This window comes from Anoplophora glabripennis, unplaced genomic scaffold (genome assembly GCF_000390285.2).
Source record: "Anoplophora glabripennis isolate ALB-LARVAE unplaced genomic scaffold, Agla_2.0 scaffold52, whole genome shotgun sequence".
In the NCBI taxonomy this organism is placed as follows: domain Eukaryota; kingdom Metazoa; phylum Arthropoda; class Insecta; order Coleoptera; family Cerambycidae; genus Anoplophora; species Anoplophora glabripennis.
The window spans coordinates 1,134,510-1,149,549 of NW_019416264.1; the positions used below are offsets into that span (position 1 = coordinate 1,134,510).

A 15,040-nucleotide genomic window follows, 5' to 3' on the forward strand; every position below is an offset into this window, starting at 1 on the left:
GTCTATAACCCTTTAGAAAAGGATCATCCCATGAAACTGAAGACTGGTTTGGTGGAAATGTGTTCTAGATATACTGGAGTAAGCGAATTATCTGTTTTCAAAATTTTAAGAGAGAAGAAAATTGAAGGAGACGTTAAGAAACCTAAAAAAGGGGGTGCAAAGAAGAAATTAATATTAAATGAAGATGAGAAAAATGCAGTTTGGCGTACAGTACATAAATCATAGAATTTATATTTTGTTTATAATTTGTTAACATTTCTTGTTTGATAGAAAAATAACTTATTTTGTTGAGATTGGTAGAGAATTGTTGTTAGTGTTTTCATTTGATAGAATCATATCATAGGATTTATATTTTGTTTTCATTCTGTAAATATTTATAGTATATCTGTTATACAAGGTTTTTGCTTTGAAACTTCGTTCTCCTTATAAAAAAAAGAATCGTAATGGGGTGCGATGAAGAGATCAGTTCACGTCTGGAACCCTGTTCCTACAAAAATCCCTTTATTCTCATAAACTATTTGTTTTAAATGTAATTTATTATAAATCCAATTCGTTATTTAAATTCCACATATGTACTACATTTCACCTCTGTACGCGCCACTGTTTATTGTTCCCTGCTCTACGATCAAGCTCGCCAGGTTAGTATTTGACGTATAACCGACCACTTCGTACACTCGATGCACCTGGCCGACTACAGCTAGTACCAGAACACAGTGCGTATGCGGCGGTATTTCAGATTTTACATTCAATTTCATTTTAAATTTGAAACGGTTCATCTTACGCCTCCTAAAAATGATGACACGATTTTCCTTTGATAAAAGACCGACAATTTTTTGCTCTACTTTGCATCGTATGCGATCGTACTATAGAGATTTCATTAAAAGAATCATGGAGACTACATAAGGAGCACGCCGAACTCCATGTAAACAAACATCTCACCAAATTAGAGGGTGCTAGTGTCTTATATATGCACCGAAATAGTGGAGGGGAGATAAAGAAAGCGGCAGTTTGAATTAAAAATCAATCATGCCGTTTTTGTGATGTATTAAAAATTTTAAAATAAATAATGTAGGCTACATTGAATTAGATAAATAAATCAATAAATTAAAATATATCGGTGGACAAGGAACACTAGGGACCCTTTCTATTATTACATTGACAAATTATTTTGTCAATTTTTCCGTATGAGTTCGTGCTCCTTGTCTAGTCTCCCTGAAAAGAATTTTGAATATTTGCAGATAGTTTCCAAATATGCGATTTTTTGGAGACTTGAAAAACTATGTTAATGGCAATATGTTAATAACATAGAGATGTCTAGTCTCCGTGGTTAATAAACATGGATGGAATTAGTGAAGATTGTTCTCTAATAGTACGGGAACACGTCAAAAGAGGCGCTGCTGCAACGCCAGTTGACAGGAAGTAAAGAGTTACCGATGTGGGAAGGGAGAGAAAGAGATAGTTTGGATATCATCTTTTCTTTCGCACAGGCACGTTATTGGCTAACGCAACTCCTTCCTCACCTATTAGAGAGAGAGAGAGAGATGGAGAGAGAGAGAGAGAGAGAGAGAGAGAGAGATAGATAGATAGATAGATAGATAGATAGATAGATAGATAGATAGATAGATAGATAGATAGATAGATAGATAGATAGATAGATAGATAGATAGATAGATAGATAGATAGATAGATAGATAGATAGATAGATAGATAGATAGATAGATAGATAGATAGATAGATAGATAGATAGATAGATAGATAGATAGATAGATAGATAGATAGATAGATAGATAGATAGATAGATAGATAGATAGATAGATAGATAGNTATATATATATATATATAGAGAGAGAGAGAGAGAGAGAGAGAGAAACAGCGGGTACCCAATCTAGCGCCCTTTCTCTCTACAACGTTTACACTTTTTAATATGTGGTGCTTATCTATGTGCGGTGCTTCCTCCATGTTCTAGCTCAGCGGTCCTTAAACTTTTACGACGTGCGGAACCTCGCCAACATTTCGATTTTTTGAGGAACCCCTACACCTAAAATGATTTTTCGCACAGGTACGTAGTTGCAAAAGGCATATTAATAATATTGCTAACCAGGCATTGCCTGGTTAGCAATTTCAGGATATTCCTCATAAATCACTAGTCAGAAATCAAGGGAAAGGCGACGTAACCAACGCGAAGAACGCTCTGCGTCAGCTTATAAGTCATAAGCCGACTACTTGCAGTTGAATAAATAGATAAAGCTCTTATAGTAACTTACGCGTGTACTTATAAAAATAAAATGTTTTAAGAATTTTTTTTTTTGAATTTTGTAATTATCGATACTTAACAAAATTTTAAATTTTTGACTGAGTAGCGGAACCCCCAGAGAGATTGTGCGGAACCCCAGGATTCCTCGGAACGCAGTTTGAATACCGCTGCTCTAGCTAGAGCTAGGGTGTCTGTGAATTAAACCAAAAGTTTGCAAAACGAGATTGTTTTCGGATGTTAAAATATTTTTTCTTTGTCAAATTTATAATTATATCTAAATACAACTTCTTAAATCATGTATAAACTTGATCATCTCTTAAGTTTTTCTCAATGTTCACAAAAAATATCTTCGAAAAATATGCGTAGAATGAAGGCAGTGGCGTGTACATTGGAACGGCGGAAGGGCTCGGTCTCGAATCTTTTTTCACTAGATTTTCCCTTAGCGTGTGAAATTTAATATTGGAGGCAAAATAACTGGATATCTTAATCGTCATGGAAAATTGCAAAAAAGAAAACATTAAATGTTAGTTAAAATTTATTTTCCAGCCTCTACATGGTAAGGTATAAACAATTTAAATTATGCAGTGTCTTGAGTCCGTTTCCATTTTACTGATCTGTTCCACTCCTGCCGAATCTCATATGCCCATAATCATCGAAACTTTCTTCTCCTCTTTTCCCAAATCGTAGGTGGCCGTAATCATCCGAAGTTTGTCGTTTTGAAAATTCAATCAGGTCGTCGTCATCTAAAAAATAACAGAAATAAATATAAAATATATGTAGGTATTTAATATATTTTTATTTATATATCCTTTCAATTTCTATTTTTAAAAAATATAGAATTAAATATGTCTTTAAAACTTTCTGGGTCATGCTGATATTAACATTTTTAAATGGATTTACCTTGTATTAACATTCAAAAAATTCATTAAATAGTGATTATATGTCTCTGCCCTGAACTATGCTTTTTATTCATATGCAACTCTAATAAAATTTCCTTACCTATGAAGTCGTTTAAATAAGGTTCTGGCTTTAGTCGGGCATACTGAGTTATAGGACGTGCAAATCTACCAAGAATTCTCGCCCTCGGTCTATGTACTTCTTGATTTGTAGGACCTCCCGTTGTTGCTGAGGTGAATCCAAACTGATATGTGAGGAAAAGGTACAGACTTGTGAGTAGGAACATGCCGGTGAAAAAGCTCTTCATAATTGTGGTCTAAAAAGGTATATAATTAAGAATCAATACGAGGCTTTCTTAGTATTTAAATAAATCTAAATAAAATGAGATCCATTTTGAAATACTACAGCCGTAATCGTGCCTATAAGAAGGAAATAATAAGCGCAGGCACAATAGCTTCGAGAAGAAGTACCTTATTTTTTTTAATTTAACAACAAAAAGTTGATCCAAATAATAATAATGGAATAATTAAAAAACAACAAACAATAATGACTCTCATTTCGAATTCGAAGTAGAAAACAACAACTTGCTAAACAAGTCTCCCGTATTACTTGTGACACTTGTGACATCTTTAAGTCGTTCAGCGTAGTATTTGCATATTATTGCGCCCGATAAAGTTGAATTATAGTAATATGCAAATACATAATTAATAAAACGAAGTCTTGGTAGCATACTTAAATAAAGGAATGAAAAAAACCCAATTTTTAAAATATTCTCGCAAAATTTCTATTGAAATTTTTTTAAATTTTCAATATATTTCCTCTTTTTTGTTTTTGTTTATTAGATTATTTTCATTAATACCTTTTGCATTACTACCTGTTTATTTAATGATAGTACCTACTCAAGATGTGTGTGATTGTTTATTTGTTATGTCATAAATTTGACGAGAAACTCGAAAACTAATTTTTGGTTGTTTTTTTACATTGTCCATCAATTTGTTCTGTTTTCAATTACTCCTTTACACAAAATTACTTTTTTACATGTTTCATCCAATTAATTTCTTCCAACTTTATTACCTACATGAATTTATTAAAACTATTAACAACTGTACCACATATCCTAAAACTTTTTGTTGTATTTGTTGTTAGAAAAAATAGCGTTATAGGTACTGCTTCAACCAATATTAGGTTGATAATATTATAGTCTAAATGATAAAAATGACAATTTTTAACTGACGCTTTTTATTTAATATAATAATAATTGATCGTGACTTAACTTAAAAAAGTTTTTGATTAGCGTGTATAATGGTAATTTTTATTGAAACATTTTTTTATCTACTCATCGAAATTGATTTTTTTTATGGACTCAATAATAAAGAATCATAAATATTTTTAAAAATATTATATAAAATATGGGGGGGATTTCATTTACATAATCAAAAAGTTAACAGAAATATGTTTTATGGATGTCCATCAAAACAGATAAGTACATATGTCTTATATACTTACTTATGCATTATGGATATCCATTTGTATCATAATAATGATTCTATGTACTTATGTCCATAGTCCATAATTGGAATAATCAATTTATTAACACAATAAGGATATGCATTGTTCAACAAAACTAAAGAAAAGAACATCAAGGTTTTTTTAGATCGGATATGCGTTTGGATAACTATAAAGGATGTTTTATGATTATTTAATTTATGGATATACATTTGAGATTTATGGATATCCTCAATTGGAATTGGAATAATCATGAAATCATGTAGGCAAAAAAAGGTATCTTATGGATGTATGGATTATAATAATGTCCACTGCACAGAAAAGGACGACTTAAGATACATTTAAGGCGGATGTTTATATAATATTCAGGGTGTTTCAGGAGATGTACATACTTCAATATCTATGTTATTCTACGTTTTAAGTAAAACATTTCCTATGAACGTAGGTCTGGAAACGTTTTGTTTAGGATATACAGGATGTCAAATTAAAACAAAATTATTACATTTTCTTTAACTCTCCACTACTTTGAGTTAAATTCATGAAATTTTGTATGCGGAGGTTTCTTGGGACGGGAAATGAAATTCAAATTTTATGGACGATTGGCTGTATCTCCCTGAGGGCGCCACAAGCGACCATTAGGATCCTTTTAAATCGCTTCAACTTTTTTGTGCCACGGTGTATGTCAGTTCAGAATAGAAAAATTTTTTTCCCTATCTTTTCTACTTAAGAAATGTACACCTTATTCAAGTCTCTAGGAGCAGCCGTTTGCGTTAAAAACTCATCTAAAGATGATGAAGCATGCAAATTATGTATTAGAGTGAATCGAAAGTTATTGTTGTCAGGTTTTGTACATTTTGTTTGGAGATTTTATTTTTGCAATTCTCACAAAAATTTAATGAATAGATCAACGCTAATCGTCAACTAGTTCCAATGATGCTTTTTACTGACGAAGTTGATACATAATTAGCACTCTAATACATAATTTGCATGCATCATCATCTTTAGATGAGTTTTTAACGGAAACGGCTGCTCCTAGACTTCAACATTTCTTAAGTAGAAAAAATAGGGGGAAATATTTTTCTATTCCGAACTGACATACACCGTGGCAAAAAAAGTTGAACCGATTTAAAAGGATCCTAATGGTCGCTTGCGGCTCCCTCTGGGAGATACAGCCACTCGTCCATAAAATTTGAATTTCCCATCCCAAGAAACCTCCTCTTACAAAATTTCATGAATTTAACTCAAAGTAGTCGAGAGTTATTAAAGACAATGTAATTAATTTTTTAAATTTGACATCCTGTATATCCTAAACGCAGCGTTTCCAGACCTAAGTTGATAGGAAATTTTTTACTTAAAATTGAAAGTAGAGTAACATACTAAAGTATGTGCATCTCCTCCTGAAACACCCTGTATATCAAAACAGAAAAACCTATGGATGACCAAATAGGAATGTACTTCCAACAGATCCATGCATGGAGTTGAGGACAAAAACGGATACTCATGCAACATCATGCTTTATGGGATATAATCCTAAGTGAGCTTCTGTTATTAGCATCGTGACCTAAAGGAATCACAACTTTATTTGTAACTGACTGGGTAAAATAATTTTTTAAAAATGTAACATTTGAATCTTCATGACGGCTGTATAACCAATGGCGCTGATATAAAGAAAAATAAAATATATACACTTACCAATATGATTTTTATTGCAGTTATATGAAGCAAAATAAAACTTGGTCGCTAAATGGCAAGGATAAACTGCACTTATCCCTGCCATCCTGGCCTTATATATGGAAAATCTAATCACATGACTGCTGGGAAATTTTAAATTCCGATAGCGGTTCTGGCCAATAAAGAGGAAAATTTTATATTAAGTTGCCAATAACAATATTAAGTCGAGTGCTAGCGATGAAGACAAATCCCCACACTACATGTGTCACGCTTCATTATGCTAAAATGGTGAATTGAAAAATAATTTATTAAATTTTCTCGACGTGCATCATCCATGCACGGCGAGATGTTCAGACGTTCGAGATTTTCATATTGTCTTTAATGTGGTTACTTTATAAAAGAGACATTACTCGTATTTAATATTTTAAGGAGTCTGCCCTCTCATTTATGAGATTATTGGATGAGATCCGAAGGCAGCAGTCGAATTATTCTAATTTAATTTTCAAAAGCTAAAATGTTGTAATTTCCTTAAAAAATATTACAAAGTACTAGATCAAGTCGTTGGTCGCAGATACATACATTTGGGCGTAAATAATAGCCCTTTATATGCCAATTTCCATTCAGATGCCTCTTTTTCAAGATTTCATTTAACCCTTGGTTTTTAAGACACTACAACTTCTTTGGATAAATGGTCGAACTTTTTTAACATTACACTTAGGGTTTAGTAGGTATTTTTTAAAAAATGGTGTATTTTAAATACCACTTGGGTAAGGGTTCGATTAAATGTTTTTTTTTTTTTTAATTTACTTAATCGAACTTTGGAAGTAGATTTATTTAAATGGTATAAAAAGCAATTCATTTGAACCATAGGTGTGCGCAAAATTTGTAGTAGTCAATGGGTACTACAGCTCTACTGCTTTCTTTTTTATTCGAGATTCAATTTTTTTTATCAAAATTGTACAAAAAATTTACCTTCGTGGTAAGAAAGTCTATGCAAAGTTTTCACTGAATATGATAAAAGCCAAAGAAACAATAAAAATATTTTTCATTGCAAATTTAATACCCTGTTTCTTGAAAATAGAACCGCCTTACTGAAAAAATTATTAAAGAATGTTTCCAATTCAAAGATCTGTGTACCTAAAAGGTAATATTCTAGTGATATATAAAAATGCAAATACTTCATTTTTAAGATTGAATTAAATTGGATTATTTTTTAATTATATTATCATATAGGTAATCTATACGGTCTACGACCCCTGTAGTTTCTCCGAATTTTTTTTGCGACAACACTGCTTTTGAGAAAAAACAACCAGTTTGTTTTTTCCTTTAATAGAAAATTAAACTTTATACCTTGTACCTTAAAGACGAGGCTTTTGAAGACATACTTTTTATCTTATTTTTTGGTCAGCTGTATGGACCTAATAGGCTATTGACTGTGTCAAAAAAAAGAGGGTACAAAGGAACTACAACGTAACAGAAATTTTATTGTTTGATATGTTCAATTGATCCTAAAAAATAATAAAACCGCGGAGTGCTACCTTTTAAAGGGGTGCGTTTTTGACAATGAAGTAAAAAGGTGGTATTTTCAGTTTTTTGAGTTTTACTCGAAAACTAGGCAATTTTTCACCATAGTTATCAATAGAAAAGTTGTAGCAAATTGAATTTCCAATCGAAATGAGGCCTTCTGAAGTCAAGAAAATTTATTTTTAACAAAAATATGCCCCAAAACCGAGTAAAAAAACAAAAAATTGTTTTTTTTTGGTTTTTAGCCCACAACTTTTTTCTGGGAGGAATTAGGTATAGGCATTGCTTCACAGAAAAAAAGTTAATGTTTTTTCCTTTAAAATAAGCCCTTATAGAAGTACCTACGATCAATAGAAACCAAGATACATTGGATCAAAGTTGGCTACTTTTTGGATTTTTGGCAAATTTTTGTCCTTTTTTGACGATTTTCGTCTTATAACTTTTTTCTGAGTTAATTTAGGTATATGTAATACTTAAATTATTATTTATTCAAATGAATAAATAATAATATCCAATCACCTAGAAACTTATTTTAACTTTCACATGCACAAAAATAAATTTATTAGACAAAATAATATCGAAAGTAATAAAAAATTTATAAAAATAAGAAAAAGTATTGTTGGTTAAATTGACAAATCTCGGTTGATTAGAATTGTACAAACCTCTACCAGGCACCATTTTAAAGGTCTTGAAACCAGCTTGCATTTGAGGCATTATATATATATATACCTAAATTAACTCAAAAAAGTTATAAGATGAAAAATCCAAAAAGTAGCCAACTTTGATCCAAAATGTATCTCGGTTTCTATTAGTCGTAGGTACTTCATTAAAGGCTTATTTTAAAGGAAAAAACTTTAACGTTTTTTTCTGTGAAGCAATGCTTAATTCCTCTCAGAAAAAAGTTGTGGGCTAAAAACCAAAAAAAAACATTTTTTTGTTTTTTTACTCGGTTTTGGGGCATATTTTTGTTAAAAATAAATTTTCTTGACTTCAGAAGGTCTCATTTCGATGGGAAATTCAATTTGTTACAACTTTTCTGTTGACAACTATAGTGAAAAAATGCATAGTTTTCGTGTAAAACACAAAAAACTGAAAATACCAGCTTCTACTTCGATCTCAAAAACGCACCCCTTTAAAAGGTAGCACTCCGCGGTTTTATCATTTTTTAGGAAACAATAAAATTTCTGTTACTATCTAAAATGCATAGTCAATAGCCTATAATTTATTTTTATTTATAATAAAAAAAATTGAAATTAAATAAATAATTACTTACCTTTTTGAAAACAGTTTATTTCAGGAGCTATTTATTTTATTCAACAAATAAGATTTCTTTAGAAAATAGGAAAGGAAGTATGGCTGTAAGAATTTTTTTCACAATTACTATTTTAAATTGTTTTTAAATTAAAATATAACTGGCACTTTAAAGCAGCAAATATAAAAATATTTCGTGAGCTTTTTCCAGACCTTCATAGCGCATGTTATTTGAAATGAAGAAGATGCTATTCGTTTTTTTTTTCTAGATAATTTTTATTTGCTAGTATTGTAAACTACTTATACATAACTTATTGATTAAATGATACTTTTAAAAAATAACGACATTCCATCACAGTTAATTAATTGCAGTCATTATTGCGACTTTTGAATTAATAGTACAGCAGTCTCCCCGCGATATCACATTAAATGATACACAGTAACCAGTCTTTCTCATGAAAATTTATACCTAGTAGATTAAACCGACTTATTGTTCTGTAAACCTCTTCTATCATACGTGCGCAGCACAGCTGGTATCACAACCCTGCTCTTCTCTTCTTCCTTTTGTTGCCTTCTTTTCCTGTAGCTTTGGAGACTCAACCTACGCCATATAGGATTACCATTACCTTCTTCGTTACTCTTAGACGGAACTTTCTCAGAATTTCCATGGATTTTATGTTTATTCTTACACTTCTTAGGCGTCGTTTTCCTATTGACACCGCTACTGTTATTTTCTTCAATCAAATAATTCCTCAAATTATCTTTCTCTGTATCCCGTAATTTAAACAAGGATTTTATAGTGGTTGAAAGCCTGAAAGTGTGTGCCCGGTAGTTGTAAATGTCACACTGACTTTTTAACCAACTTTCCATAATTCAATGGATTTAAACCAGTTAATGGAACTTAACTTTAACTGTATGAATGAAAGGCTTGGACTGTCCAGAGGATGCAGATATAGAATGTCTGCTGCATAATTAAATTAAATTACCTATCCCATTTGTATTGCGAAATGCATTTGCGGGGTTTCAATATCTTAACATTTAGTTACGTAAAGTCAGTGGCGAACTTTTAAATTGCCTTGGGTGCACCAATCGCAAATAACAGAATGTAAACTGTACAGAAACTATAAGCAAAAAATAGAAGTTCATTCTTGTCATAAAAATAATGGTACTTTCGAAAACTCTATTATTGACGTTATGCAGAGCATCAATGTTATTATCCTATTTACTATTTTGTCATACCTTTTTTTTAATTTAGAGAATCTTTTTCAAATTTAGTACTTACGTTTATTATGGGTAACATACTGCATCTATAAAAAATATTAAAACTCTAGAGCCTTAAAAATTTAAAGATCCTTTACCTCGAAAATATTAATTTTTTATATTAGATTGTAACATATGAAATATCCGGTTTAGATGGCCAACTTTAAATGAGCAGAATTAACTTTATCATTCAAAATAAAAACCGTTAGTATCAGCACATTTTTGCCACCGAAAAACAAGTTTATTTATTCCGGTTTCATAAAATTCCGGAGTTCTGAGGAGGCGATGAAGTCTCTATTGCGCAAGCGTTTAAAACTAGAAATTTGAATTTACCGCCAATTTTATTGCCGCACTCTGATTGATCGAACAAAATTGAATTTTAAATTTACCGCCAACTGCTGTTTGGAGTTCATTGACCTCCCTATCGTGATTGGATTTTAAATTTACCGCCAATTTGATTTCTGCGCTCTGATTGTCTGGGAGGGGGAGGGGAGGGGAAAAGGTGGAGGAGTGGGTGTAAAATTCGTCAAAAATGACCAGGATGAACCTTCATAAGGAAAAGCATGGGATTTTGGCGTCGTATGAACATAGCCTATCTAAGACATTTTTGGCATCCTCTTGTCTTTTCAAGCATTTCTTCTGAAAGGAGTTGTCGAGATGCTTGAAGAAGTGATGATCAGTTGGTGAGAGATCCGGCAAGTATGGGGGATGAGGCAGAGTTCCGTAGCCCAGTTCGTTTAACTTCTGTAACGTCGTTGTGCGACGTGCGGCTGAGCGTTGTCGTGGAGATAATAATCGGTCCTTTTCTATTGATCGACCAATGCCTGCCGTTGTTGTCGAAGTTTCTGATGCATTTTGTCGATTTGATGACGATATCTACTTTTCTGTAGTAATGGCTTCGCCAGGTTTCAGGTAGCTGTGATGGATGAGACAGACCACCAAACAGTCATCAGAACCTTCTTTTGGTGCAAAATTGGCGTTGGGAAGTGTTGTGAAGCTTGATCGCGGTCCAACCACCGAGCCGAACGTCATCGATTGTCCGAGGAAATCCATTTTTCATCGCACGATACAATTCGATCCAGAAAAGGGTGGTTTTTGTTGCGTAGAAGAGCAGCCGACACTTCCAAACGGCGATTCAGGCGAAACAGTAGCATTAAATTAAATAATGAAAATTGAATTATTCTTTATAAAAACATGATATAAATATAAAAGAGCAGATTCTTAGCTTTACAATGATATATAAAATATAAATGCATAGAGAAAAACTTGATTCCAAAAACATAACAAAAATAAACTTTCAAAAATCGGACATTTCATGTTACAACCATAAATAAATCAGGGAAATTAAAGATTTGATAGATTTTAATACTTACAATTGAAGAGCACAGGGGAATAAGGGGGAATGTCACTTTTACATGTTTGTTCAGAATAAGATTTTTAAACTTTGCAACTGTGTTTGTTATTTAAATATATCAAATTTTTAATTCCTTTACAATTTCAGAATTTTTCGGAAAGATTAGATTTATTGTAATAGTTCCCTCGAGTAATTAGGGTTACCAGATCTATTTCATGACAGACCCGTTTGTATAACTGATTGAAATTGAAAAAAGGACGTAATCAGGAACAGTCTACTTCTCTACTTCGTGAAGCCCGACGATGTACCATCAAAACCCGAAGACTCCGGGTCAAACCCGGAGATCTGGTAACCCTATGAATAATGGAAATCATTTCCACAATAGGTCTTGTTAATAATAACCATTACTGATCCAATTCGATAGTAATCCAAGATGAAGAAAGGAAACAGTAGAAAAAATAAGTGGTAAAAATGGCAAGTGTATACCTACTTAATTTTTTTTCAAAGTGACATTCCTAAACTTATTAAATGTTCTTTTGTAACGTAGTTACAAGATGATGTACCTGCCCAATATAATGTATCCTGAAAGATCGAAACAAATTAATCGCGCGGTTGCCAGATCTAATACCACTTGATTTTTTCATTGTGGAGGTATTTTAAACCAACAGACGATATGGCGGAAATAATCAATAAAATGTATGCTGATTGCAACGCTTTTAGGCATTACTGTTTTATTAATTAAAATGTCATTTTACCCAATAAGAAGGATTTTTAGGAGGTTTACGATTTTGATTTGATAAACCAACCTTAAAATTATTCTTATATCTGATTTTAAGCCATTTTTAAAAATTTTAGTTATATTTTTTTCGTTTGAATTCAGTTTTAAGCCTCGAATATACGAGTATTATCGGCTTCGAGTATCTTTAACTTGATCATGCAAAATCTCTTCTCAACTGTTGTATTTCACTTTAAGTACCTATAACATAATTTGCTAAGAAGAAAAAGTTCCTATCAGAAAATCTCCTTTAGATTTTTTCAGCTCTCTTCTAAAACAATAGTTATTTACGTTACAAGGCCGGGAAATGGTATATTAAAGTACAAGTCTAGATGTTTACGGACGAGGCGACGAAGGAGCCGAGTCAGGAATTTCTAGACGAGTACTTTAATGACATTTCACGGCCGTGTATCGTACGTTTTATTTCATACTGTGTTGTATTAAAAATGAAATTTTAATGTTTTATTTTACATAACCTGCCTGTATGTAGGTGTTAGCGTGGTTTCGATTCTTGTTTTATCGCATAGCTTTTGATTTAGCTTAGTGATGTAAAAACTAAAATAACAAATTTGACAGTTTGTCATCCCGTGCGTATTTTGTGATAATTTTCGTAAAAAATGAAACAAATCGAGCTAAAATGTGCTGAAGCAACCAGTAAATTGGTGCCTACGAAGTCTTCTGCTCGTTATGAGAAGGAATACCAGCTCTTCAACGTGTGTTTTTTTAAAGCAGTCCGGGAAGTAAAAATTTTCCGGACTCAGTACTGTAATGAGTTATTTCCCGGACTTAAATGAGTCCGGTAAATAACTCATTACAATACGGTATGAAATAAAATATATTTAATTTTTCATTAGCAACTATACTTAACAGTATTCTGAACTGGACTTTTTTCAGAAATGGATCCAAATTTACAGAAAGCAATTCAAGATTACAAAGAAAAACAAAAAAATTCAGGAGCCGCTGTCGACTGCGTCGAATTGGAAAGATGCTTCAGAGAATTTAAAACTGAATTATACATAAAAAGGGTTAGTTAGTAGATACCAATAAAATACCTATAGGAACACAAATACTTATATCAGTGCACTTATTTCCATTTTGGAAAACATTAAATTAGAATATATTTTGTAGGACGAGGTAAATCAGCAGCGCACAGAATTAGATGCGGCAAATTTGGAGATTCAAAATCTCAGAAGAGCTTTAGATGTCACCAAAAAGACTTTAGACGAAAATCAATTTAATCTAAATATCCAGTTGAAGAAAGCTTCCAATAATGAAGAACAGTTAAAAAAGATGGAATCCTTGATGAAAATTCAATTACAGCACAAAATGGCGGTAAAATGAATAAGTATACCTAAATTAGTAAAATAAGTTATTAATTTGAATGAAAATTATTAACATACAATGGCATTTGTTGTTTTATATTATCAATAGATTATATTGTAGATTACAGAAATAGATACTTTGAAAGAAAATCTTCAAAAAACCGAAATGGAGAAGCTTGAACTGACCAGAAAAGTAGATGTTCTTGAGGCCAAACAACGCCACAGTTCGATGTATTACAATGAAATCTTAAAGAGAGACAATCAACTAAGAAATATTATGACAAATCTAGACGAGTAAGAAAAAATTATAATTTCTTATTTAACAGGAATTTCCAAAAATGCAATTTATAAAATAAAAGGTTTAACTCCTACATGCAATTTTGTGAAATTGTAAATAGTAATGTGGTGGACCAAAAAGTTTACAATCTTGATCATGTGGCATAGATTGGACACTTTCTGTTGTCCACAGCTGTATGTACCTTTCTGTTTAACTGAATTTTTACCTTTATTTTTTCAGAATGGCTGTTAAACTTCAAGCAGAACATATCCAGGCCATAGAACTGTCAAAGAAAAATCAACTAGCGAATGATGCACTGCAAAAATTGAAAGTGTGTGTGGAGGAAAACGAAAAATTAAGAAAGCAAAAAGAAAAATTCGAAGAAATGTACGTAAAAGTCAATGGTACGAATAAAATCAAATTGCCTATGAAGTTCAAATTATTATTATTTTTTTTTAATTAGCCAAGTATGAGAAATTGGAGGAATTATTGACAAAGGACTCGTGTGTGAATAGACCAAATCTGCTTACCAACATTGTATTTAATCAGGTAAAATTTAAACGAGGAATTAATTAACAACTTTTTTTTCAACAATTTATTAAGAACCATGTATTTTAGTGGAAGTTAAACAGATCACATAACGAGGCACACATTAGTCAAACGAATGAGATGTTAAATAAAATGACAGATTCACTTACCAAAGAAAAGAGTATTAATGTCAAACTCATCACAGAAAGTGATCATATAAAAGAAATAAATAAAAAATTAGAGGACGAAAATTGGAAATTAAAAGAAATATGCAAAGAAAACTCAGAAAAAATTAAAAAGTTGGAGGAAAGCCTTCAAATTAAAGAAAGTGAGAATTCAACGCACATAGAAGTAAAAGAAGAACCAATTGAAATCGATTAAGGTTTAATAGAAGACCAAATACAATGAAAATAGATTGAAA

General features: G+C 31.8%; 2 protein-coding genes across 2 annotated transcripts; one reads left to right on the forward strand and one right to left on the reverse strand.

Moving 5' to 3' along the window:
- Window positions 1-2,848: 2,848 nt before the first annotated feature.
- On the reverse strand, window positions 2,849-3,462 carry LOC108903387 (drosulfakinins). The gene is made up of 2 exons (XM_018705545.1): window positions 3,254-3,462; window positions 2,849-2,997 (listed from the first exon to the last, which is right to left on the reverse strand). Exons 1-2 carry the CDS (start codon window positions 3,456-3,458, stop codon window positions 2,861-2,863), a joined length of 342 nt encoding a protein of 113 aa, XP_018561061.1. The 5' UTR covers window positions 3,459-3,462; the 3' UTR covers window positions 2,849-2,860.
- A 9,926-nt stretch (window positions 3,463-13,388) lies between these two features.
- Window positions 13,389-15,000, forward strand: LOC108903380 (microtubule-associated tumor suppressor 1 homolog A-like). Its single transcript, XM_018705538.1, has 5 exons — window positions 13,389-13,517; window positions 13,621-13,824; window positions 13,936-14,108; window positions 14,332-14,495; window positions 14,906-15,000. The coding sequence occupies exons 1-5, from the start codon at window positions 13,389-13,391 to the stop codon at window positions 14,998-15,000; spliced, it is 765 nt and encodes a 254-aa protein (XP_018561054.1).
- Window positions 15,001-15,040: the final 40 nt, after the last annotated feature.

What these genes read in the sequence shown, in the direction of transcription:
- LOC108903387 (XM_018705545.1), bottom strand. Translation starts at nt 3,458, where the DNA reads ATGAAGAGCTTTTTCACCGGCATGTTCCTACTCACAAGTCTGTACCTT. An exon ending in TTATTTAAACGACTTCATAG is followed by an intron (nt 2,998 to 3,253) that starts GTAAGGAAATTT and finishes GTTATTTTTTAG; the next exon opens with ATGACGACGACCTGATTGAA.
- LOC108903380 (XM_018705538.1), top strand. Translation starts at nt 13,389, where the DNA reads ATGGATCCAAATTTACAGAAAGCAATTCAAGATTACAAAGAAAAACAA. An exon ending in CTGAATTATACATAAAAAGG is followed by an intron (nt 13,518 to 13,620) that starts GTTAGTTAGTAG and finishes TATATTTTGTAG; the next exon opens with GACGAGGTAAATCAGCAGCG. An exon ending in AATGTACGTAAAAGTCAATG is followed by an intron (nt 14,496 to 14,905) that starts GTACGAATAAAA and finishes AAGAAAACTCAG; the next exon opens with AAAAAATTAAAAAGTTGGAG.